The sequence below is a fragment of the Chenopodium album genome, chromosome 5 (assembly GCF_948465745.1).
Source record: "Chenopodium album chromosome 5, dcCheAlbu1.1, whole genome shotgun sequence".
Classification (NCBI taxonomy): Eukaryota; Viridiplantae; Streptophyta; class Magnoliopsida; order Caryophyllales; family Amaranthaceae; genus Chenopodium; species Chenopodium album.
This window is the reverse complement of record NC_137838.1, coordinates 22165698-22192318: the sequence shown is the minus strand read 5'-3', so window position 1 is coordinate 22192318 and position 26621 is coordinate 22165698. Positions and strand designations below refer to the sequence as shown.

Below are 26621 nucleotides of genomic sequence, written 5' to 3'. Positions count from 1 at the left end.
GAATATTCAATAGCGTAAATGCAAATTCATCAAATACTAATAGTGAATGAAGCGTAAAGACAGCAAAAAAAGAGACATGCAAGGAACTTTTTTGTCTCTTGCATTACGAAAGAATCGTGACATATCCCAATACCCAGTGTGAAGGTACAAACATCAGGTTGAGTTAAACTTAAATAAGACAAACACTATAAGAAATGTTAAAACCGTTACTTCTCCTTGCCACCATCAATCCTATTTCTATGTCTATACAAGGCATCTAAGGCAGTGGCTCTTGCAGGAGGATGAATATGAGGTAGAATTCTAGCTGTAAGAAGTCAATACGCAAATTTTTAACCATCTCCCATAACTACATCTTGTCATGAGATTGTAGCAGAAGAGGAACACGTAGCAAAACCTTTGATTCAAGTTCCTCAACTGGTTTCCTCTTCACTGTTTTGGAATCGATGACTTCTTTGTGAACAAGGACAGTTCCTTTTCTTGCTCTTTCTTTAAAAAACTCTGAGCAGTGGAATTCACAATCTTGAAGAAGAAGTTCAGGAGGACAAGCCACACAACAGTATTCCAAATTGAATTAAATGAAAGGCCCCACTTCTTTACCTGCAACAATGGTTTCAAACATGCTTTACTGACGTGACCTAAATGACAAACCCAGAATAACCTTGGCTCAAACCCAACTGTACCAATTATAAGTTGACCCTTTTATGCCCCAAACTAAATAGACCAGACCCCATCACAAAATCAAATAAATTAATTTACAGTATTAAAATCAATAAACGGAAAATAAGTTAATGTCCTGAAATAAATGTATCTAAAGTAAATTGATTCATTATGATAAGCAAATTTTAAAAAGACCTAAATTTGACCCTACCCAAAATGAACAACTAGCAAACCAAGTATAACCTGAACTGAATGGACACGAATAAAACCTTATCAGAGCAACCCGTTTTCCACCTGTAAGACTTGTTAGATATTCAAGGAAGCTTAAAACATATTAAAGGAATACCCCCTACCTGGACATTAGTAGCCACTGGTGGAGCAGTAACAAGATACTTGTCTTTAGCAGCATGAAGTTTGGCAACTAATGTAGGCAGCACAGCAGCAACTCCGGGTATATGACTAAGCACCCATATTAATTCATTCTCTACCCAATTTAGGAGCTGATTGTTGCATACTGAGATGATAAAAATTGTCTGCAGCATGAAAAAAAATAGGCGGATCAAGATCAATACAAATAAAAATGATTAAATACATGCCTCAATCTTGGAACAAGTTAAGTCAGGACAGCATCGACCAACCTGAATATGCGTCTTTACTATTGCCTTTCCAACTAATGTAGCAAGGAAAAATTGCCAAAAAGGTATCCCAAATTGTCCACACATTATACCCGCCAGATCAAACAGAGGATTCGGCACCTAAAATACACACAGGTTGCTCATTAGATTATATAACCCTTACATGAAGAAACACTAACATGCATAAAATAAAACCCCACTTTTCACCAATAGTACTCATTTTAAAAGTAGCTAATTTCTAACCGAAGCCCATGAGACTTTCTAAATTCTAATCATGTATCAATTCATATACATTATTGAAAATAAGTAATATTACAATAATAATAAAATTTCTATTAAGGTAAATGAGGTCTTAGGTTCTTAGCCTAAAGTGAATTTTGTAAATAAACACCTCTCTCCTTGTTGAAGCAAACTCTGGGTCTCTGATTTTCTTAAAGAAATTAAAGAGAGATAAAGAAAGCATCATTTTTCTGTAATCCGCACTTAACACAAAGCCCACAACCTGCTTTTATGCTAGTTTATCAAATAATAATCATTTCATTTGCCCCTTTTGTTGTATTAGAACAAAACGAAGGATAATAAATGCCCCCATCTCATCTGAAAAATCTGTGTGGGCTGCGACTGAATGAATCTACTCCAAGCACCAACCCTCTGCCTACCAAAAGCCTACCCCAAACCTTTGGACACCTGCCCAACCAAACTACCTCAAGATTAACACTGATGCCTCCTCCCCCCCCCCCCCCCCAACAAAAGAATCAGGTTGTGCCATAATTTGCAGGGATCACAGAGGCCACTGGGCACTGGGTCATAGGAGCATATACAAAAACATTCTGCTGCAGTGCCATTGAAGCTGAACTATATGCAGTTTACATAGCCTTTACTCAGATTCAATACCATGCCTGGGGAAACTGCATTATTTCCACGGATTGCAAACAAGTAACTGACGGTACTGACCTGATAAATGGGAATGAGAAAGGAACGACAAGCAGACTAAATACTTTTTTGAAAATACTGCAGGGAACTTTGGGGCCAGCTAATAGGTACAGAGCTAAGGTTTGAACCAAGGACAGCTAATACTGCTACTGATGTTCTAGCTGAGGAAGCAAGGGCCTTGAACGATCTTTTGTACAAGACCATTATTTTGTGTACACCACCGACGGTCAGTAGTAAAATTGTGTCTGAAGACATTACTAGAATCTTAGCTGCGGATGACTGTACTAATACTACTAACCCGCTCGAAGGGAACCTTGCTATAACTGCTTCTACTTCCTTTAATTAATTATGTACTCCTTGCTTGCCGGGAAAAAAAAAAAAAAAAAAAAAAAAAAAGAGAGAACTGGGTATATCTTCTTAGGCACATAACATAGCAACTTTCCAAATAGTTTAATATAACCCTCTATGATACAAAAGGGTTAACAAGATAACTCTATTGAGATACAAAGAAAAGACCAATTGATTTCAATTGTTTAACTAAATTACTAAACCAATCTACAAGATATATGTGATGTGTTTGTCTTTGTCATAACACTCATGAACAAATATTGTCCAAAAAAAAAGGCAAGAATAATTTTTTTTTCCTCATTATCTTCTATTCACATTAGGAAAATCATCTCTTTTTATAGAGAATGAGGGATGTACATGAAAAAGTGTATTTTCCCTCAAGAGGAATGTTTTTTCACATACAAGACATTAGCGTAACTTAACTATAATAAATGTCATAACTACTTGCACTACTAAGTACATGAAAATTTAGCAGAAGACATTTTTATCACTTAAAAGAGATCAACGTAATTTAATACTCCCTCCATCCTGAAGTTAAGTGCTCGTTTCTCATTTTTCACCAGTTTTAATGCGAATGAATAAAAGAATTAGATTCCTTAAAAACAATGGTTGGTGGTTTCTTAAAAGTCAATAGGAGAGGAGGGAAATAAGTGGGTGGTAATTCAATGTCAAAAGTAAATTGTCACTTAATTCCGGGACAGAGGGAGAACACAATTACATTCATTGCTATTTTCATTTACTTCCATACCTCTAGTAACAAAAACATATCATTAATTTCCTCAACTCCTAATGATATTAATGTGAATCCCAAAGGCACATCTAATATATACAGGTTCCAACATGTAGACCCGCACTGACTGATTGACCCTCCCTATCCCTCAAACTTAGATGTACTCTCTACTTCATGTCATAGATAAACGATCCACAGAAATAAAGCCTTCAAGTCACCATTTATATTATAAAGGCTGCATCACTGATTATACTACAGCAATATAGCCTCAAAGTTCTACGGTTTTGGTATTAAAATTGCAAAATAGAGACCACGTCAATTGATTCTATTTCTACATCAAACTACTTTGATCTATTTGAGCATTCCATCATTCAAAACTAGCTCTCTATTAAACAAATATATTATCACGACTTGGATTTCAACTTTGGCAAGTGAAAGTGAGATATAGGATATAATCTTATTAAACATTCAAAAATCCTTGCAAAAAAAAAAAAAAAAAAAAAAAAAAAAAAAAAAACAGAATCCCACCCTCTTCCCTGTTTCCAACTTCATTTGAGATGTTTTTTGAGGACAAATAAGGATAAGGCCCTGTTTGGTAGTTAGCTTATTGGGGGTATAATAGCTTATTTGACTAGCTTTAGCTGATTGACTAGTCAAACAAGCTAATACAAGTGTTTGGTACTAAGCTTATTGAAAGAGCTTATTCCACTAAATAAGCTCTTTTTGAAAAAGCTCATTTTAGGAGCTTTTTCAATTAGCTTATTCATTAATTATTGTGAAATTACACTTATAACCTCATTTAATTTAAAATCCTATCTAAACTACCTACCCCACAATTAGCTTATTGGTCATTTCACATACTCAATCACCTTTAAGCTATCTGCTATTTACCAAACACTTTTATATAATCAGTTAATACAATAAGTTAGTCAAATCAGTTAATAAAATCAGCTAGTCAAAATCAGCTAACTCAATCAGCTTCAACTTTCAGCTTTCTCCCAAACAGGGCCAAGGTATATTTTATGGACATATGTATTGCATAGGTACAAATTCTGGCTTGATCCTTCATTGTGGAATGGTTGTAGCTTCAATGTTGTATAGTGAAGAAACCTTCATTATTTTAAGAAGGAGAATCTTAATAATTCTCTACTCCAATGGGCCATAGCAGGTAGGTGAATTGGCTTGTTTTGGGAAAGGAAAGCAACATAAGGTGCGTTGGAGGTGCGATGCCGAGTTTCTTATGTCCTCCATCCCTTATATTCATTAAATTTTGGGTAGTAAGGACTACTAAGGACGAAAAATAAATAAGGAAAAAAAAATGGTAGTTATCAATCACCATATGTTTGCCATTGATTTGTTGTTATTCTCTGGAGCAAATATTACAACAATTTCTTTATAGTTATATGCTCTAAATCTCTTTTCTAAAGCCTCTGGTCTATTATTTTTTAAAAAAAATGGTGTCATTTTAAGTGGTGTGATTCTTGGTGACAAGGCAAGCATCCCTCGAGTCTTAAAGATCCAGAAAGTAGCTTCCCCGAGAAGTTTACAATTTTCGTGATCCAAAACTCTAGTTGATAAAATCCAGCCGTGGAAGCAAAGTAGTTTTTTTGGCATTAAGATATTTTGAAATCAGATTTATTCACCCATGCTGATTTTGAAAAGAACTGCAGAGGCTGCTGTTTGTTTATAAGGACTTGGGATATTACTCCAAAAAAGCTTTTGTCACTCTGTTAATTGAAAATAGGAGGTGGAAGAAACATCAAGCAATTGACTGTTTGCCTGTTTGGAATAAAGCAGCTATTTGCAAGCTTTTTGGGGCTTTGCAATACAAGAAATAAAAATTTTGGGTCCGCTGGGTGAACAGTAATTACATTAAGGGGAGAGACCCATGTTCTATAGCCATATTCAGGTTCTTCCAGGGTTCAAAACAAAGGTTTGGGCAGTAGAGCTCTGGTCTCAGACTATGGGGGCTGGTCTAATGTACTGCTGAAAGATGCACTGTGAGAGGTTGTTCTGTGCTCTGATTCTACCTGCTAAATTATGCTCAGAGATTTATCTGTGCTGCTGCTAGCTTTAGTTTTATAGTTTGATCTATTGGTCCTCTAGCTCCTTGGTTTCAGTTTTTGTGTGTGTGTGTGTGTGTGTGTGTGTGTGTTGGCCTGGTTTGCTTCTCAAACCCTTCCATGAAGTTGGGGGAAGATGATTATTTTTGCACTTCAGAGGCTTTGACGTGTTGTATTTATGTTTTGTAATGCTTTAACGTATTGGTAATTAACAGACATCTCCTAATTGCCAGAATATATTGGCAGTTGAGACAAGTACTGAAAACTGTTAGGATGAAGACTAAAATGGGTTCATTTAATGCAGAGGAAAAAGGATCAGTAAAATTTATTTCAGGGACGTGTTAAAATTGAAAGTCTGAAGAATAACAAAGGGAGTATCGTTTCAGGAGATAACTGGTCCTACTACTCTACTGTTGCCATTCTTGCCAACAGTTCAAAAATAAAAATTATAAATCCTGAAACATAAATTCCAGAACTAAGAGAGTTTTAATTAGATTTCATTAAAAAAATGCTTAAATTTCACATAAGCTAAGTAGTGAACCTGACAACAAACCCTAAAAATAAAAAATAGAAATAAAAAACAGAGTTATAAAGAAAAAGGCTACATTGGTCAAATGAGAAATACTCATATCAGAATCCAGGAAAATAATACAGCCCAAAATGGGGTAGGCACTAACTTCTTCATATTCAAGGAACTCAAGAGATACCCTCCCTAGACCAGGGTTGTGAACAGAATTAGTTGTATCAATGCAAACATTTAGTCATAACTCATAACTTAGATCTATATTCTAGATGCTCATGTAGAGGTGTCAAAACCGAACCAATCCAAAAAAAAAAAATCATCCGTTTCGAATTGTAACCAACCTGATTTGACCCGAGAAATTCAGAACCCAAACCCAATCTGTAACCGACTTGAACTTAATCCGAATCCCAATTTAACCCAATCTGAACTTGACCCATCACCGATTTGACACGACTTGAACTCAACCCAAACCCAATATGACCCGACTTGAACTCAAATCAAACTGATTTGACCCGACTTGAACTTGAAACAATCTGAAGATGACCCGACAAATAACCGATTTAACCCAATCTTTTTTACCCATACTGATATTAACCCGTCCCGATTTTAAACCGATTTGATTTTAACCAGATTCGATTTTTAACCCGATCCGATTTTAACCCGGCAATAATTTTAAACCTAATTTATTATTTACCTTTTTTTTCAAGTTCTTATACTACTATATATTTAAAAATTTACAAATTTTTAATAAATTAGAAAGTCTAAAACTCTAACAAATATATATACAAATTGAATTAGTAATAAAGCAAACTAATAGTACTCGTAGCCTCATGAAATTAAACAATTGAAGAGTAGTACCTTAAAAAGAGGACATTCTTTTGTGTAAATCACCATATGTGACTATTATCTATCAATCTAATCAATCTATCACTAGTTCATTACTAATTGTGTTATGTACGTACGTATGATAAGTCATCAATAATTATTCAATTTAAATTTGGCTCCAAGATAAAATTACACATGAATTGATTAAATGAGAAAACTAATTCTTTGCATTTCGTAATAATTAACCATGCAATATGAGAAATGACATATGAATGACTTAATATCGGCCCAATAATATTTACTCTAATTTTAAAATGACCTTATTTGGATATTGAATTTGGTCAACTCGAACAAAATCTAGACAAACACGGAAAGGATTTGAATTGGAATTGACCAAATATTGAATCAACCTTATCTTAATCAAACCGGACTTGACCGAATCGAAATCATCCGAACCAAAATCAACCTGACACCGAAATTAACCTGGTCAAACCCAATTTGAATTTATTCGAACCAAACATGAACCGATCTGGAGTTAACCCGACCCATATCCGACCCAGACTTATAAATTATGACCCGAATTTGACCCGACCGGACCTGAAAAGAAATATTTTAACCCGAACAGACCCGACCCAAACTCCATCCCGTTATCCAAATAGACACCTCTATGCTCAAGCGTTCATATTGCGATTGATCAGGGTTACCCAATACTCCTCGCCCCCAACCCCCCAAATATTTCATATTAATACTTTCGTTCCAATACTCAATACTTTTGCGTATTAATACTTCCAAATCAGCGTATTCACCATATTATGATATGTCTAAGGAGATAGGATTTAACAAGGAGGGGTGATGAAGAGTAAGAATAGATCAACAAGGGTGGGGTTTGACTATTTGTCTCCATTACGCCAGCCAAACACCATAAAGCCTTGGGGAGGAGGAGGAGGGGGTCCTTATTTTGCTTTCCTGATAGCTAGTCCGTTTCCTTTGCAGGGTTACCTAATATATCGTATTATGACCCTAAAAATCGTATTTATCAAAAAGAGAAAAAAAAAAACTCAAACGTATTACAATACTCCCACCTAGCATATTGCGAATTCATATTCATTCTGTGTAGTGGAATAGGGTGTCTAATCAGTTTTCGGTTTGGATTTAGGCCAAATCCAATCCGATCCGAAATAAAATTCGGTTTTTGATTTTTAAATCCAATCCGATCCGAATTTCGCATGAATCCAATCCGAATTAAAATTCGGTTATTTAGATCCGATCCGAAAATCCAAATTAAAATACATTGCAAATTTTTAGGGGCCTAAAGTGATTATAAAATTGAAAAAATGCAATTATGAAAAGCTTAGTCTTAAATACATAGTTATACAAGAATAATAAAAAAAATTACGAGTTTTTCTAAGCTATGCCCTCAAGGTTGTTGAGTTTCTAAGGTGTGCCCATACTTTTTCAAAATTACAAGTTATGCCCTCTAACTTAAGTTATTTAATCAACCGTACCCTCTGACGTAAATTCGACGTTAGTAATTGTACATAAATAGGAAGTAATAAGAAGTGGATGAGAAAAAAGAATAAAAAATACACCGAGAGCTTGACATATCTATGATTTTTTTTAGAAGAAAGAAGAACAAGCAGATGAGAAATTTTGGAAAAAAATGCTAAATGTTAACCTACTTATATAACTCTAACCCAATTTTGGTGTGAAATTTCTCTCCAAAGTGTTGTAATAAACCGTTAACACAACTGTTAACGTTGGATTAACGTTATAGGGTACAGTTGAATAAACACCTTAAGTTGGAGGGTACATCTTGTAATTTTAAAAAAACATGGGCACACCTTAGAAACTCAATAACTTTGGGGGCATAGCTTAGAAAAGCCCAAAAATTAAAAACATAAATTATATTAATGTAATTATCAACATAATTTTACGTGATTTATATAAAGTATCCTTATTTGTAAAAGCATGTTTCATATTTCGATTAATTCGGTTTTTTGGATCCAAACAAGGTCAATCCGATCCGAAAATCCAAATTTTCAAAAAATTTCAATCCGATCCAATTTAAATTTGGATCCAATTCGAATTAATAATTCGGTTTGGATAGGATTGGATTTCGGTTTTTATCCGAATAATGGACACCTTAAAGTGGATCGCATTATGTATGAGGTAAAAATATGCTAGATGCCAAAGATTGACAATGTTAAAAGAGCATTAAGCAAACTAACCGAAGCAAGTAGTAAGATTGTCCAGCCATTTAGGTACTGAGAATGTGACAAGAACCAATATTTCAATTGCTTTAAGTGTTTGCCAATGAATCCATGGTCTTCAGGGGAAGACACATCCAATTCCTCCATTGGGTCCAATTTGCTTCCAGATAAGCTTGCTGAATAAAGATTTGGGTAAGTCTAACATAATGAGCTAGGTAAAAACAGTCAGTAGGAATAATTAGTGCAGACTGCTAATTTCATCCAGGGAAAAAAAAAAAAAAAAACAAACAAACAAACCATGTTCAGAGAACGCCAGCATATGATAGGTAGAGAGAAGACAGAACAGGAAAACAACACAAATACAACAACATATTGAATTGGAAGAACAAAAGATTAGGCTGATAATGAATAAGCAAATCAAGAAATATTACTTTTCAAGAGCATGCAAAATCACTACCACTGGCAAAAATTCTAACTACAATATCACAAGAAAAAGATTTTCAACAGTACTACCAAGAAAACATGAATACAACAATTACCGTTAAAAATTAATCCATATGTCTTCACATTCTAGCCTATAACGTAAGATTTAGAGCAAGGAAATCCTAAAATAAGTAGCAGCATCATACAGAAAGAAGAAAACCAATATAAGGATCAAATGCAGTTCAAAACCAGACAATGTCAGTATTATCACTGTATCATGAGCAGCAACAGATGGAGGGTAAACATGGTACCCAACTGCATGGGTCATATTTGCTCCAAAACCAGAAAAACATAATCTTTTCAGTGTTTGGAATATGCGAGAACTCGGGAAGCAACGTACAAAAACTATTGTTAACATATCAAAGAAATCTTACAGCCTAGTACCCAAAAATCAGCCATTGGTCAAGAAAATGCTATAACCAAGCGGGTGATATACCAGCCAAGAGAATATTCTTAAGTACATCGATGATGATTTGAGGGACTGAGGGATAAATCAAATCATCAAAGATTGCATACATTTTGAGTTTGTTGCAATCAGAAACATAAAATTTAATACAGTTTCAATAATTTGTTGATGAAGTTTAGGAATTAATAAAATGTGTATGAAGTTTTGAATAATCAGATAGTAATACAAACCGGGTCGTGTCACTTAGAAAGTTAGAATTTAAAGAGAAAAAAATGATTAAAAAAAATAAAAACATTCCAGAACAGGATTTTGACAACATTGAAGATCAGCAAACCTTGTACCAAGAAGTAAATATTCAGTAACAAACACATCCTTCAAACTTCAACATACCATGTGAAAGAGAGTAGGTTTTGAATACTTACTCAAACACAAAAGTTATTTAATAAAAAAAAAAAATTCATCACAGCAATTCAGTATTGAAAAAATAATTCAAAATTAAAGTTTGGACATCATTATAAACAAGCATATTTAGATGATTTCAATAACTAAACATTAAAAACATATTGATACTTCAGGGTGAAAATGCATACTAACTTATGATGTGAATACCTGCCCTAGAAATGAAATATGGTGGAAGTTCACCCAAAGCAGTTCCAACACCCCATAAAATAGCTTCTAACTGTACTTGTGGCAAAATGCTGCTAAGAGGAACTCTTGTACCATCAACAGACTGAAATAATGGAGGTCCGAATTCAGAGCAGTCCTTGTCAAGCCATGATGGACCATGCTTCAACTGTATTGTATCATATGGAGCACTTTTCAAATCAACTCGGCCACATTGCATTGCTTTTATGGTAAAAAGGGCAATATGTGGCCCCAGATAGAGAACAAAAGTGTGCAAGCCGGATCCTGAAAAATCGACAAGCAGTAAAAAGGGATATATGTTACTGAGCTGAAAATGACATGCACTGCTGTTTTCAAGTTTCAAAAATTAAAACAACTAATTTGTTGCTCAAATAAAAATTGCATCATTTGCACGAAATAATTATGTAATTAGTCGAGCTTGCAACTTTGCAAGAGATGATCAAAAAAAGATGTTTGAAACAGTACAAAAGACAAATTAAAGCAAATTAATATGCTTGTCATATTCCCCTCTGACAAGTACCCCCATTCAATTTCTTCATATAGCTGCTACCAAGTAATGCATACAACAATACAAGAAAAAATCTCAAAAAGTGCACATTACCTAGTCCAATAGAAGATGCAACACCAAGAGCAGTCCACCATAATACAAACTGAAGATATCGAAGAATCTCTTGAACATGCTGCAAGAGAAAGCAACACCAGAATTAACCTAGTCACCAACGATTAGAGTGGATAATGATAAACATTTTGTTTCTCTAGAATGAAACAATTCAAGATATAATATATACATGAAATAAACAATGATCCATCTCAACCTTAGCAATTTAAAAGCACCAAAAAAACAAATTACCCAGCATTTTATAAATCTAAGCACTGATAACATTGCATCAATTTTGACCAAATAGCTTCTCAATTTGCACAGTATACCAAGAAAAACTTGTATAGGTCTACATGAAAAATATGAGACATAAAGTTAATAGAGAACACAGTACCTTTTCATGGGAACCTTCAATAGTTGCCAAGAGAATTACACTTGACATTACCAAGGTACTCAAGACTAAAAGCCAACCACCTTTTGCCAAGAGATATGCAACTGATTGCTTCACATAATCAGAAATAGCAAAAACAAAAAACTTCAAAGTTCTACCCGGTTGTGTAGTCAAAGTCAAAGTCTCGAGTTCATGTTGATGTTTCTCATGTAGTCCTGAATGTAGCATATATAAGTGTCAGAAAATTACTTCATTTAAAAATGCCGAGCTTGCATCCAAAAGCTACAAAGAGTCAAAGACAGCCAGCTTGCTGCTGAACTAACTCGTTAATGGTTAAACAAGAAATACATAGTTTGTCCATAAACAGTAAATAAAGTTTCACCTGGCTTCACCCTATAACAAACAAACCATCAGATATATATGTTCACTAGACCGAATGATAGTTTTGAAAAAATGTCGTAAAGGGGAATTAAGACTTTAAAAGTCGCAAATCATGATACAAGCAGTCAAGCAGGTTAAAGTATTATTTACATTGAATCTGGATAGTTACATAAATTCCAAGAAAAGCCAAAACGGCAAATCCAACTCGAATTTTTCTAACCACAGATCCTGACCCTTGATTCGCATGCATCAACATTTAATATTCAAAAATCTTTACAGTTAGATACATCTCATTCATCTATGTGAATATTTGTATAAGAAAAGATTCAAGTTAAGCAATATTCAAACAGCTTAATTAACTGAGATAAATATCAGACCATAAAGATTAGGCCTTGTTCTCATTATCTTAAAAAATGTTTCAGGTCTACTAAAGTACCAGTACTATGCCTCAAAACAAAAAAAGTACCAGTACTAAGTTAATATGAGTTCATAAGATTTACAAGTAAAAGTTAAAATTCATTCAAACAAGGGCTACACCACTAACCTACACCACTCCCACCCCTTAACCTTCACCACAAAAAAAAAAACTACACCACCAGCCTACCTCATCTCTTTTGCATCACCAACACGCAGTAGCAGCTACCAGCAACATCTAGCTGCTAACACAACCCGCAGCAGCACCCAAACGCCCACCAGCCATTAAACCATCTGCACTCCATTGCTGCAGCTTACCCACAACACTCTCACGCACCACCATTCACTCAGCAAAGCAGCAACACGTGCTCACCGCCTTGCAACAGCAGCAACCACAACTTGCTCAATTCACCATCAACCTTTCCTCACCATCTTCCCTAACTGCAGCTACGCTACAACCTCCGTGCTGCCCCTGCACTGCTCGTCACTCATGGTGTCATGGCAGCTTGTATTTTCAATTCAAGCCACAAGACAGCCTCAACACCAACGCACAAACCCACAACGCATCATAGCAGTTCCAATTAGCAAGAAAATTCAGTGCGGCCCCCAAAATCATATGATTTTATCCAAAATTAAGTTCAATCCAGCCTTAGTAAATTTGAGTATTCACCCCTTTAGATAAGTATACAGTATTCCAAGTTATCAGAACATAGCCTTTACATGAAGGTTGAGGCTACTAAGGCTTTCTATTGATCACCTAACTAGTTATTGCTCCTAGTACATTGAACCCTAAAGTCCAAACTCAAATTTACAACAAATTTTTTTTCAGTAATGCTGTACAGGTAAAACTATTGTGGACAACTCTGAAGCAATATTAATAATATATACGTAGTAAATAAAGCATTACATTGTTATGCATTCAACTTAAATCTCGATTTCCAATGCTAAAATCAATTAGGAAATCCATCATCCAATATCAATGGAGTATATCATATTTCGCATTATATAATGAAAACTCCGAAAAACCTAAAATATTTTACCAAAACTTACAAAAAAATCCCAACTTTGTGCTAAAAACGGCAGAAATAACCCAAACCCAGATTGAAATCAGAGTCAAATCAACAAATAACTTCACAATTACTAACCACCAAATTCATAAAAATACCCAAATATAATAAATCAATAACAATTAAAAGTTAATCAATAAGAATATAAATTTGAGTGAAAATAAAAGGATTACCTGAGATCGAAGAATCAGGCTCTTGAGACGATGAAGCAGCAGAAGAATTAGACGAATTGCTTGATTTTTTCTTGGAGCCCATCTTCAGATGCGCCCTCTTCTTTTTTTGAAAAATCAAATTTTTTACAATTATAATATGAACATCACCTTTTTTGGACCAAAAAACAGTGCCCAGATGATGTTTGTAGGAAAATGATTTTGTTAGAGTGAAATTGACAGGGAAAACCAAAAAAACGAGCAGATCTATGATTATATAATCAATAAGAATTATGAGATGATTTGTTGGGTTTATTTTAATGTGTTTTTAGCCTTTCTTTTCTCTCTCTCTCTCTCTCTCTCTCTTCAACCAACAGGGTTTGCGTAAAGAGTGAGGGAGCTACCCAATTTTATTGTTGTTTTATCTGCGCATGCCCAAGCAGCTCTGGTAGGTCGCGCCCAACTAGAGGTGTCAAATCGGATACCCAAATAGAGTTTGGGTTGACCCTCGACGGGTCGAGACGTTTGGGTTGGGTAATGATGGGTCATTTTAATCTTACAAACCAAATCAAATCGGGTTGAGCTTCATCAAATTCGGGTTAAAGTTGAGTTCAAGTATGGTCGGATACAAATCGAATTGGGTCGAATCAAATTCAAGTCGAGTCATATCAAGTTAAGATGAACTCAGATCCGGATTTTATTGGTTTATTTGGGTAAAGTGAATTTATTTGACTTTGGATCGGGTCATTTCGAATTCGATTAGATCTTGGTTCAAATCACTTCAGTTCTGGTTAAAATTTGAATGTGGTTGCTTCGATTATTACTCATTCTCAGTTATAATACTTTAGTTTCGGTTTTGGGTCCAATAATTTGAAGTTAGAAAATTAGGAGCTGAACTGAAATGAACTAAATTGATTGGAGCTGAATTGAACTGAACTGAACTGAAATTAATTTGAAATGAACAGGCCCTAAGTTCAGATCAACAATTTCATATAATTTTAGATAAGTTTATACAAATTCATATTAGTTCAGATAAATTCACCTTAGTTTAGATAAATTCATATAAGTTCGAATAATTTCATACACATTAAGATAAATTAATATATGTTCAGATTATTTCATATAATTATGATATTTTCTTATAAATTCAAATAATTTTAGCTAACTTCAATAAATTCAGATAGTTTCAAATTGATACAGGGTATGAGTTTAGATAAATTTAGATACGTTTATATAAATTCAAATAAATTTAGAATTGTTTTATATAAATTTTGAAGTTCAATTAAGCTGAAATAAATACATATTCGTCAAAATCAGGTGTATATAACACACCTAATCACATTAATATATCATATATACATATTTATATTATATATTTCAAATTTTATACATTTTTGGAAGTATATTTTATGGTATATAATGATAATATAGGATTTTTTGACTTTAGAGTGCTAAAATCATGAATTAATTCACTAATATATCAATCAATGTACTGTTCCTATAATGTTGACTCGATTCAAACATATTCTTATTGCTTTGCCTTACTTTTGTGGTATCTCAATCGTTACTATTCATTTATTATTATTATTTTTTTTTTTACCATTTTATTATAGTACTCCGTATCAATTATCATTCCTTTCTATGACTCCCATCTTTGTTCTCTCTATAAAGTCTACAATTCACAACTTGAATGTTGACTCTAGAAAGACTTCATCAAACAACATAACTCAAATGTAAGGATATATGATTCCAAGGTTGAGCCATCATCCATTCTCTACCACAAATGTATAGTGGTAAAGAATTTGATTTCAAGATAGAACAAAAGGTTATGTTAAGAAACAAGTTGGGTTTAATTGAATTATGGGGTCGGTTTTAATTGGGTCATGGAAAGTTTCAAATCAGATAATTAAACGTCGGGTAAAAAGTGGTATTTTTTCGGGTCTAAATGGTTTCGCCGTTTCGGGTAGATTTCATTTCGGGTTAAATCGAATTCAGATCTTATATTATCGGGTCCTATTGATTTCGGTTAAAATATGAGTCGATTTCAAATTGGGTTTGGATCATAAATTACCAGGTGGAGTCGGTTTTGAGATAACGTCGAGTCGACTCCAGATCAGATTCAGATAAAAAATACCTGGGTCCAACCAGTTCGAAAACAGTTCGGTTTCAAGTAAACCTTTCGGGTCGGGTAAGTGTTTGACACCCCTACGCCTAACAAATGAACATTTTTAAACATTACATTATATAAAAATGAACATTAATATAAGAGTAAAATAAAGAGACTATGAAACTGGGAAAAAAAATTGTACATTTTAAATTATATAACTAAACATTTTAGTTGCTATAGTACTTTATCCAAGAAATCAAAAATCAAGTAGAAAAAGAGAGAAAAATAGACTTAACGGGATAAAATATGAGGATCGAAGACGTAGATAGGGACAACATTAGAGTAGTTGAAAGCGGCTTAAACAATGTCAGGATTATCATCGTCTCCTCGATTTGAAGGTCATGCTTGAACCAGACAACAACAGCACAAACATTGTTGTTGGTTTGAGCTATTAATTGTGGCTTGGTCTTCCTCTTTAAGGAGAGAGAAAAGGTGTGGTTGAAAAGAGGTTTGGGAAGGAAAGTGGAGGGTAAAGAGAAAGTGTAGATTTGAGTCAGAAACACCATTTTTGGGGAGGAGAGAAGAACTTAAATATCGAAGAAGATTTTACCCATGTCATTAAAATCACATTTTTGTTTTTTTAGGACAAACAAGAGATTATTATGGAGGAGAAAAATAAAAGGCCCATATTCCTTAAGTAAATCAACAATATATTTTTGGAAATTTTGACTTTGCTACCTGTAAAACACATCAATTTCATTTTTGCTACCTATGAAAACTTTTATTTTATTTTACTACCTAACATATGCCCTTTTTTACTACCTACCTATGGGTCGACTTTCATCCACTGGAGAAATTCCGGAGCCCCGAGACCATTACCTTCGCCGGCCGCTGGCGGGGGAGGGGGGAGGGTGGTTAAAGGGAAGGGCTGGTTTTTTTTTTTTTAATTTTTAATTTATTATTATTATTTTTAAAAAATAAACTTAACGGAACCCTAACGGATTCCGTTAACAGGTAGCAAAATTTTTTTAAAAAAGGATTTGATAGGTAGTAAAATAAAATAAAACTTTTCCCAATTAGCAAAAGTGAAATACACCTGTTTCACAGGTAGCAAAAGTCAAAATTTCCTATATTTTTTAATAATAAACAAAATGCTTATGTTAATTTAACATTTATAATAAAAAGGAAAATTTTGTCAATTGAAGTTATTTAAAGTTTGTATTTTGCAAATTGCATCCATTTAAAAAAATCACAAATTGCAGCCCAAAAGTTCTTATAAATGATTGCAGCCTGATTTAACATTTGCATCGATTTACGTGTTGAAAAATATTCAGTTAAGGTTTTAGGGGCCATTTTAGTCCTTAAGGTACCGAATTGAGTTCGGAATTAACAAAAAAAAATAACGTAAGTGTCTCGTTTTGCTTAAGGAAACATGTATCGAATTGTGGACAACTATTTTTTGCTGTAAAAATGAGGCACTTACATTTTTTTTTTTTGCTAATTCCGAGCTCAATTCAGTTTCTTAACGATTAAAATGACCCCTAAAATCTTAACCGAATATTTTTCGACACATAAACCGATGAAAAAGTTGAATCGGGCTGCAATTTACAATTTATTAGAACTTTTGGGCTACAATTTACAATTTTTTTTTTAAATGGCTAGAATTTGCAAATTATTAACTTTAAATAATGGTTGCAATTTGCAATTTTTCCTAATAAAAAGAAACAATTTATACAATTGAAATAACACCAAAAATTTGTAATAATTTAAAATAAAATGAACATTTATTTTTATAAGAATGAACATCATAGGGCATTAAATGAACATGTATTTTCTAAGAATGATTGTCATACTGCATGAAACTGAACATTTGATTATTGAGGAATACAAAATTATTGTAAAATATGTTCAATTAGTAAATGTTAATTTTTAATATAGTAAATGTTCATTTTGGCAATAACCTTAGCCAACACTAGTTGAGGTCGACCTCAACCATTAACATCTGCATGTTTACATGGAGAGCATCCTTTACTTTCATGGGCCTTTTATCAAGGACTTTGAATTATATTGCACTTCTTTCAACAATTGGCCCCACCCCCCCCCCCTCCCCTCTTTTGTGACAAAGAAAACTTTATTACAAATGAAGACCAAATTTCATCTTATAAGAGCTAAAACAAGTAACTAAAAACAACCAAACACACCTGGCTAAACACACAAATACCAAAAGAAAAACCTTGTGTACCGTAGTTGAACCCATACATCCAAACAAACCCATAGACTGGGTTTGCCACTTAGGGAAAACAAAGTGAATGATTAAACCAAAGATGTCTTATATCATACCAATAACCTCGGAGCTTGAATAACCAAAAGGTTCTTACCAAACCTTTTTCCTAGACCAATAGTTGCCAAACGAACCAAAATAGTGGAGATTGAGTCTAGGAACCATGCCAAGATAGTCGTATTTTATAACGACTCTGCCATGAGAAACCTTGCACCAAATTGCAGGTTGCTTTCACAATTCTACTTATGTAGAATGCAAAAAAATAAACGATTTTGCTTACCCTAAACATTAAAGATGGGGAGCCTCCTTCAAGATTGAAATTTTTATTGATGATTGACTTTGTAATCACCGACGCCAACATTGGGATAATAGTAATTAAATGAATACCCAAATCATCCTGCAACTAAGAAGAAACAAGCTAGAAAATCAAACAAACCTCTCCCCTCAAAATTATTGGCTCCCCGCAATCTCCAAATGCAAAGAATACTTTTTGCTTGCACAAATAACTACAAATTCTAGAAAATAGCACAAACACAAAGGAAACCGCCTAATCTACCATAAGTGGAGCCACACATTCAATGTGACAACTCCTCGTAACACAATCCCACCCCGAAAATGCAACTAAAAGGACCACCAAGCTAATAACCCAGGTACCGCTAAACTATACTACCTCTAAATCTAAGGGCACTACCGACCAACCGGACTCCAAATACAGCAACCACACTTTGTTAGCCTCCAAACTTAGAACTATCGTAAGAAGCTTCAACTCATAAGAAAACAGAGCAAGGGTATTATTGAAAACTAGAAACCCGAACAACAATACAAGCAAAAAAATACAACAAAAACATATAAACTAGGACAAGGAGAGGTGCGTCGATCGCCAGCGAGCTGTGATTGAAAAAATGGGAAGCGGTGGAAGCGATGAGAGGATAAGGATGGGTGACTCTATTTCTAGTTACAATGAAAAGTCAAAAAATTAAAAAGACGATGATGCCCTTGTTTGATGATTAGCGAAGAGCTAATAATAGTCTAAAATAAGTGGTTGTTGGACAAGATGGACCAAGTTGGTTTAGTGGGTTTAAAAGTATAGAGTGGCCAAACATAGTAAAAATTGACTAAAAAATGCATCATTCGAATACACACGGGCATGCTAGTTCGTGTCCCTTCCAAATGGCCAAGGAAAAAGCTCATAATCTAGAATTTCTGAATAGGCACAAATGTGCTATGTCGATCACTTGTCAGCAAGATCTAGCTTTGGTTAATTCTTCGTAAAACAGTCATAACTTTCACATTTCTTATAGAATTGGGCCTATGACCTATTGTTGGAAAGCTTTTGAAAAAACATATTACTTTCAACTTGAATCGCCTAATAAACATCACTTTTAGATTGAGAGATATGCGCATTTGAAGTTAGCCCTACGCTATTTCACTATATATCAAGTCACAAATATACTATTGGATTGTCTGCCATATCATTATTTACCTGATACACAAAATAAATATGGACCATGCTAATTAACATAAATGATAAGCTAAAATCCTTCAAATTTTAATAATCATGATTGGTGCCCCGTTTTCTGTATTGGATAGAATTTGATTTTTATTTTATGTATTATTTACACACACATAGATAGATAGATAGATAGATAGATAGATAAATAGATAGATAGATAGATAGATAGATAGATAGATAGATAGAGATTTCACTATTTAATTAGGAGCATAAACAAGTTTTCTCAAAGTCAAACCTACAAATAACATAACACAATTTTAAGGGAATTAGCTAGTACCGTAGGAGTTTATAGGTACTATAATGCGGAAAAACAAGAATCATATTCATAAAGCACCAACTCTCAAGATCACGTGCATAACACACAAGACACATAATTATACCTTTGAAGCGTGAATTCCACGAAGCTATTTGACAAGTAAATCAGGGAGAGAGCCTCAATCGTTTCTCCTCTACTAAGTCTACGTGATTCGAATGAGTCATCCACCAATACTAGATTGGTCGAGTGAAAAGGAAGAACCGCGATCACCCCCTTTAACGGACAATCGACCACCGCACTAACCACCACCATCGACGCCAAGGAGGAGGGGAGAGCCGTGAGAGAGAGAGAGAGAGAGAGAGAGAGAGAGAGAGAGAGAGAGAGAGAGAGAGAGAGAGAGAGAGAGAGAGAGAGAGAGTTTGAGAGGGTTAGGTTTCGTGTTTGCTAATTAAGGGTTTAATCAAACTGATCACAAAATGTTATTTCTCAAACCCTAGGCACCTAGTCTATATATAATCCCTATTATAATTAGACTAGGTCACGAAGCCCAAAACCTCCTTATTCCTCCCTATGGCCGGCCACCAAGAGTGATGAGGCCCGTGATGAGCCTCGTCCTTTAATGCTCAATCTAGGCCCTTTGTGTAACCTTATAGGTTCCGTCTAGTTAGGCTTTGGCCTATTTTACTAGCCCAAAGATCATTAGTACCTCTAGCTATGATATAACGATGACATAAATGTACGAACTTAATTATCTTCATTATTTGATCCATTTATATATATCTAGTAATTGCACATGAAGAAGACATAAATCCTTCAATCTCCCATTTGTCTAAGACAAGTGTGCAATATTCAAATTCCTTAATTCAATATGCGTCGACTTGGTAATATGATTGCATCACATGTCGAGATCATATTAATCTACAAATCATTTCTTGAAATCTGAGTTAGAATTACAACCAAATTATTACTGAGTAATACATTTGAACGCGGCCACGTTTTTTCTGAATTCTCCCTCTTCAAGCAGCCATGACACATTCCCTAATTTAATAGGTAGACTCAATTAATCCAATCTTGTAGCAACAAGGCTCCCACTCAACTTTTGAAGTAACCAGGAAACGTCCTTTATAGCCTCCAGTTACGGGAAGATGTTTGAATGCACCATAGTCAAACATCCATTGAATGAAATTAATGTTCCACTCTTGTCAAAGTAATCCACTAAGATATCCAAAAGCTCTTACTTGAACTTCAAAGTAGGTCAATATTTCGATCATGCATCATTCATGCATATCCAAGTGATTGATCGAGCATCATTATGCCCCTATAGCCCATGCAACTGCGCTTTCCAATCAATCTTACATGCTAGTCCATTTATTGAAATCATTTATGTCCACTTTAATGATTTCGAACTAGGAACTTAAATAATATATGAATTTTGTTCATCTGTGGGGTTTCATTATTCACTAGGTCATCAACCTGATGAGCCCATGAATTCATAATTATTTTGGACATTTTATTTAATTAAACCATAATTAAATAAGAGAAATAATAATTTTTGTTTTAAACATAATTCGGCAAATATATACATTCCTTATTGTAGGCGTCGTTCGAAGTGCGCCTACGTTAAAGCATGTGTGAATATGCTTGGCACTCATATGAAGTGGGAATTGACATAATACGATTAGGGACAAGGAAAGTAGGGAGCCGCCAACAAGTTTTTTGAGGAACTTGTAAACCGTTCACGGATCATAAAAGGCAACCACGATAAAGGGACAACGAAGGCAACAACGATTGACCCGTGAAGGTTACACCCCATTCATAATCCATGATATTACTAACTCCATATGGTTCGGAACCACGAAAGGAGGATCAGGGATGATGGTACGAAGTGAGTCATGGAGTCACATTCGCCCATATTGGCCTCTACTCGATTCTTATTGTGAAAAGTGATTCCTGCGATCTCAAAGGCATACAAACAAAGATTCAATTTGCTCCAATCTTTATTATGCTAAATTGGTTTAATATTAATGCAACATATAATTCTAAAATATCGTGATCACTTGATTAAACAACAAGATTAAAAAGGAACCTAAGCCGGTTGTCCAAATTATCTTATTAGGCGTGATTTTCAATTACATATTCCCTTTAACATGCAATGTGGTGATCATAATAATAATAGAATAACCATTAATATTGGAAAACGATAAATTGTTAGTCAAATCAAATAATAATAATAACCTAATCATGATATTAGAAATTAGAAATAATAATAAGTAATTAAATTGGTTAATTACTCACATTCTGCGCGTTCCTTTAAATTGCTACATCATGAATAAATTGTTAGTAACTTCAATAAATAATAAATCAAAGGGAAATTAAATTAAATAAAAGTAGAGTTGATTTGGTCCAAACCCTCAGTAATTTGTATCTTTCACGCCTTGGTTTTAGGACGAAACCTCGGATTAAGTATGGACTCCTTGGAGTGCTTAGGGGAAGAATGATGTAATTAGGAATATAGGTTTAAGGCTTAGAATACGAGAGAGAGAAAGTGAGAATGATTTTTGGTGTAAAAGAGAGGAAGAGAGAATGATTTTGGTGCCCCGAACTGTAAAGAGGAGGGGGGTATTTATAGGGAAAATGAGTTGAGGGAACACGCGGAACCCTAAAAAGATAAAACCCCTAAAAAAGGCTACCGCGACACGGCATATTCTACCGTGACACGGGGGAAATTAGTATGACGCGGGAAAAATTAGAGTGACGCGGGAAATATTTGACCTACGGGAGTAAAAACGCGTGAAGGATTTACGCGGATAGGACACGAAGCTGTCCCGTGTCACATGAAAGGCATCGTGACACGGGAATTCCTACCGTGACACGGCAGTACTCCCCGTGTCGCGGCACAGTCTCCCGTGACGCGGAGAAGTTTTGTGAGCACCGTGACGTCAGCAACCCACCGTGACACGGCTGAAAATGCTGTGACGCGGCAAAGTCCACCGTGTCGCGGCATAAGGCGCTGTGTCACGGTACCAATGCCAAGTCACGGGGCACTAAAAAACATGAAAAACACATCCAAAGTACCGTGTCACGGGAATTTGCCCCGTGCCACGTCAGATCTTGCCACGTCGCGGCATTTTAGCTGTTGCGCGGTAATTCCAGTTTTTTTACGCGTTTTTAAAATCATCAGAATTTTTAATCCGTAACTTAGAATAAAGCATATAATATATCATTGGAAATATTATTAAGTCTACTTTCCAACACAATTGGAATCAGGTCAAAATAATCTTTAGAGTTTAAGATATGATCGTTTTAGTGGAAGGGTGTCGGTTTTGGGCCGAGTTTAGTGTTTTGCTCATATCTTTTTCGTTATAGCTCGGAATTGGGCTTATGATATATGGTTGGAAAGCTTATCAAAAGGCCTATCCAAAAAAATAATAATTGGATCAAAATTGTATAGCCATAAAATCAGTTTCTCTCGGTTTTGCGATGTGGACACGAAAAGTGGAAAATAGGTTATGGTTTAGGGAAATGAGCTAGAAATTGGATTGGTTCATGAAATATATTGGATAGAACATGTATTTAAGCACTCCAAATATTAAATACTCAACCCTATCAATAATGGCGGTAAAAGGTGTTCATCATCGGGTTTGGTTTTGGGGCAACATTTTTAGGTGTCTACACTTATGTAATATGTTTTCTCAAAACATACAACTTGAATTAATATAATTTGCTACAATCCAAGACTTTAATATGACTCTCATACTTTATTCTGTGGATGGGGTTTAATAAATGACATTTTCATTCATAATAAAACTCTGCAGATCATGACATTCCACTTGTCATTGATCACATAAATGAGTGATATCTCATATATTTTTGTGTGGGTTTGCAATATGACCTTGGCTCCTTTGTTTTGGAAAAGGTGTCCTTTTAGTCATAAGACAATTTGATCCAAACTTCCTTCTTAACTACTCATACTTTAGCCAAACACACATATTCTGATATTGAGTATACAACAACATTCTGCTTTGAACTTTTCAAGCTTACCGTATTTCTCCTTACAGACATAAAATGCATTTAGATCACCATCTAAAGTCATCTTGCCTATTTAGAAACTTGCATCCGCATAACCTTTTGATAACTTGTTCACTCTTGTCACCATAAATTAGAAACATATCTTTAGTGCTTCTCAAGTACTTAAGGAATTATTCTTGTTAACTTTCAGTATGCTTATTCTGAACTTTCTTAAAACCTGCTACACATGCTCAAGTCATATGTAACACCTTGCTTTGTACATTTCATGGCACATATAATGGACCTTTTGCAGAAGCATAAGTCACATTACAACTCCAAATCTACTAGCTTTTAAAGGCACTAAGTTTTACTGAGCGTAATACCATGAAACATGGGAAAACATCCTCTCTTAGACTCTCTTAGAGTGTTGCTTCATAAACTTGTCAAGAACCTTTTCAACATAAGTCTCTCGATGTTGTCCAATCATTCTTCAAGATTCATTTCTTGGATCTTGATTCCCAATATGCACTCAACATCTCCTAAGTCTTTCATATAGAAATAACTCTTTAACCATTACTTGACCGAGTCAAGCATTGATATGTCATTTCACATGAACTGTATGTCATCAACACACAAGACTAAGAAGACCAATAGCTCCCACTAAAATTCTTGTCTCTACAAGATTCCTTTTTGTTCTTTTAACGATACCAAACTGTTTGATTGCCTAATCGAAACGAATGTTCCAACTCTTTTATGCTCTCTTCAATCCATTAAACGAATTTATGAATTTTGCAAAACTTTATATGATTTTTGGATTTCAAAACTCTTAGGTTGTATCATATACATATCCTCCATTAATAACATTTCAAGAAGGTGATTTTGATGTCCAATGCTAAACTTCTTAATTGAAATTAGCAATCACTAGAAGAATCCGAATAGGCTTAGCTTACACAACCAATAGGCTTAAACCTATTTGTAAGGCTATCATGTATTAACACATCTTTACAGACATGGATTCCATTCTAGATTTCATGACCTTAAGCCACTTCCTGAGTTGGCACTTACCCAAAGCTTGCTTACAGGGTATGGGTTCTAACTATTCCGGTAGGAAAATTTCAGAATCCACCTTTTCTTAGAATTTAAACAAACTATTTGTTTTGATCCTAAGTAACCTACAATAGTTTTAAGCAACAATAGAATTATTTACTTCAACTCTTTGAAGCCTTTCATTCAAATGGGACGATGTAAGCCTCGCTAGTTGAAATAGCTTGCTTCAACATATGATTTATCAAATTAGCTAATTTCATACGCCCTTGTGTCTGATGTAGTGTTAACCACATCCATTTGTTGCTCGTCTTGAATCTCATCGAGATCTAACTTTACTCCCACTTGGCTTTGTAGGAAGAGATTTCTTTCTGTAAAGACACTACTGTGAGCAACAAACACTTTGTTATCTTCGCGATTGTAGGAATAATACCTTTTAGTTTCCATGGGAAAACCCATGAAGAACTATTTATCTTGATTTAGGGTCTATTATGTCATCTTTGTAAACATTTTACATTGATTTCATAACTTTTAATCTTGTTAAGAAAAGACAACTTTTGGAACATTTCCAATTCATAACTCTTATGATGTCTTTTCAATTGCTTTGGTTGAGTTTATGTTTAGTTTATTCACAGTTGTTGTTCTAATATATATCCTCAAAACGATATTTTTAAGTCATTAAAGTTAATCTAGGAAAGTTTGATTCCTTCTTTCTAACACACATTTTAATTTAGTGTTTCTGGATTGTGAATTAATTAAACAATTCCCTTTAGATGATCTTTAATTTTGAGTTAAATATTTATCATAACAATCATATTGTGGTGTTAAATGATTTATCTCAAACTGATTTTATATTTCATTTTGGAATTTTGAACATTTCAATGATTCCAACTTTTACTTCATTAAGTAATTATCGATATACTTACTTAAATCGTTAGTAAAAGCAATGAAATAGTTAAATCTCTTGCTAATTCTTGAACTTATTGGTCCACACACATCATATGTATGAGTTCCAAAAGGTCATTAGCTCCTTCACCCTTTCAACTAAAAGGCGACTTGGTCATTTTACCTTATCAAGCATGACTTCTATTTCTCAAGTGATTCATAATCAAATAAGAATAAGAGTCCATAAAATTGTTACTTTGGATGTGCGAATTGGTTGTGTGACCTAACCTTACCTTGTTATAAGTAAGTTTACTTTTAATCATATAATTTTACTTTTGTGATCTCCTTATATCAATGTCATGAAATAAAATAACTCATATCTAGCATAATGAAAACAATTTATTACCTTGGTCATGAATCAACACTTGTCAAAGCCAAGTAAACCAAATCAGTATTCAAAAAAAAAAAAAAAAAAAAAAAAAAAACTGAAAATTGTCTCATCGAAAACTAGAAATTGTTCTAAAATCATGATTAACTAATCAGAAAATAAAGCTATGAAGCTATCTCTGACCACTCAAATACTTTTAGTTCATCTTCAAGCTCTATCTCCATGCTAGCCTCACTTGTTTGCAGTTCCTGTGCAACATTATTAATAATGTTAAGCAATGCAACTTGGTATCACATACCTAAGTGAAAGTTAAAATATTTATAACATAATACCTGAGGTTGATGCTCCATTCTTCTTGAGGAATTCGAGATATTTTTGGCAGTTGCCCTTCCAATGCCCTTTCTTCTTGCAGTAAAAGCATTAACTTTCACTTGCAGCCTTGGGTTTTGGAGTCGCTTTAGGCTTTTCAGGAGCTTTAGCAACTGACTTGCCCTTGCCCTTATCACTAGCCTTTTGCCCCTTCTTCTTGAACCCCTTTCCCTTTTGAATCATAAGAACTTCCTTCTTAGGTTCCTTGGGAATTTGTTTTCCAGCACTAACCAGCATTGCATGCAACTCATTCATAGTCTTTGCAGCATCAGTCATGTTAAAGTTCACGATAAACTAGTTGAAAATTTCTGG

At 34.5% G+C, this 26621-nt stretch overlaps 1 protein-coding gene across 1 annotated transcript; it reads right to left on the bottom strand.

Moving 5' to 3' along the window:
* Positions 1–58: 58 nt before the first annotated feature.
* On the bottom strand, positions 59–13810 carry LOC145632026 (vacuole membrane protein KMS1-like). The gene is made up of 8 exons (XM_081684281.1): positions 13483–13810; positions 11451–11662; positions 11060–11138; positions 10423–10722; positions 8943–9100; positions 1296–1412; positions 1011–1190; positions 59–597 (listed from the first exon to the last, which is right to left on the bottom strand). Exons 1-8 carry the CDS (start codon positions 13562–13564, stop codon positions 427–429), a joined length of 1299 nt encoding a protein of 432 aa, XP_081540407.1. The 5' UTR covers positions 13565–13810; the 3' UTR covers positions 59–426.
* Positions 13811–26621: the final 12811 nt, after the last annotated feature.

Coding starts and splice junctions, on each gene's coding strand:
- LOC145632026 (XM_081684281.1), bottom strand. CDS start 13,564: ATGGGCTCCAAGAAAAAATCAAGCAATTCGTCTAATTCTTCTGCTGCT. Junction 11,663..13,482: donor GCCTGATTCTTCGATCTCAG/GTAATCCTTTTA, acceptor TGCTACATTCAG/GACTACATGAGAAACATCAA. Junction 1,191..1,295: donor TAGTAAAGACGCATATTCAG/GTTGGTCGATGC, acceptor TTCATGCTGCAG/ACAATTTTTATCATCTCAGT.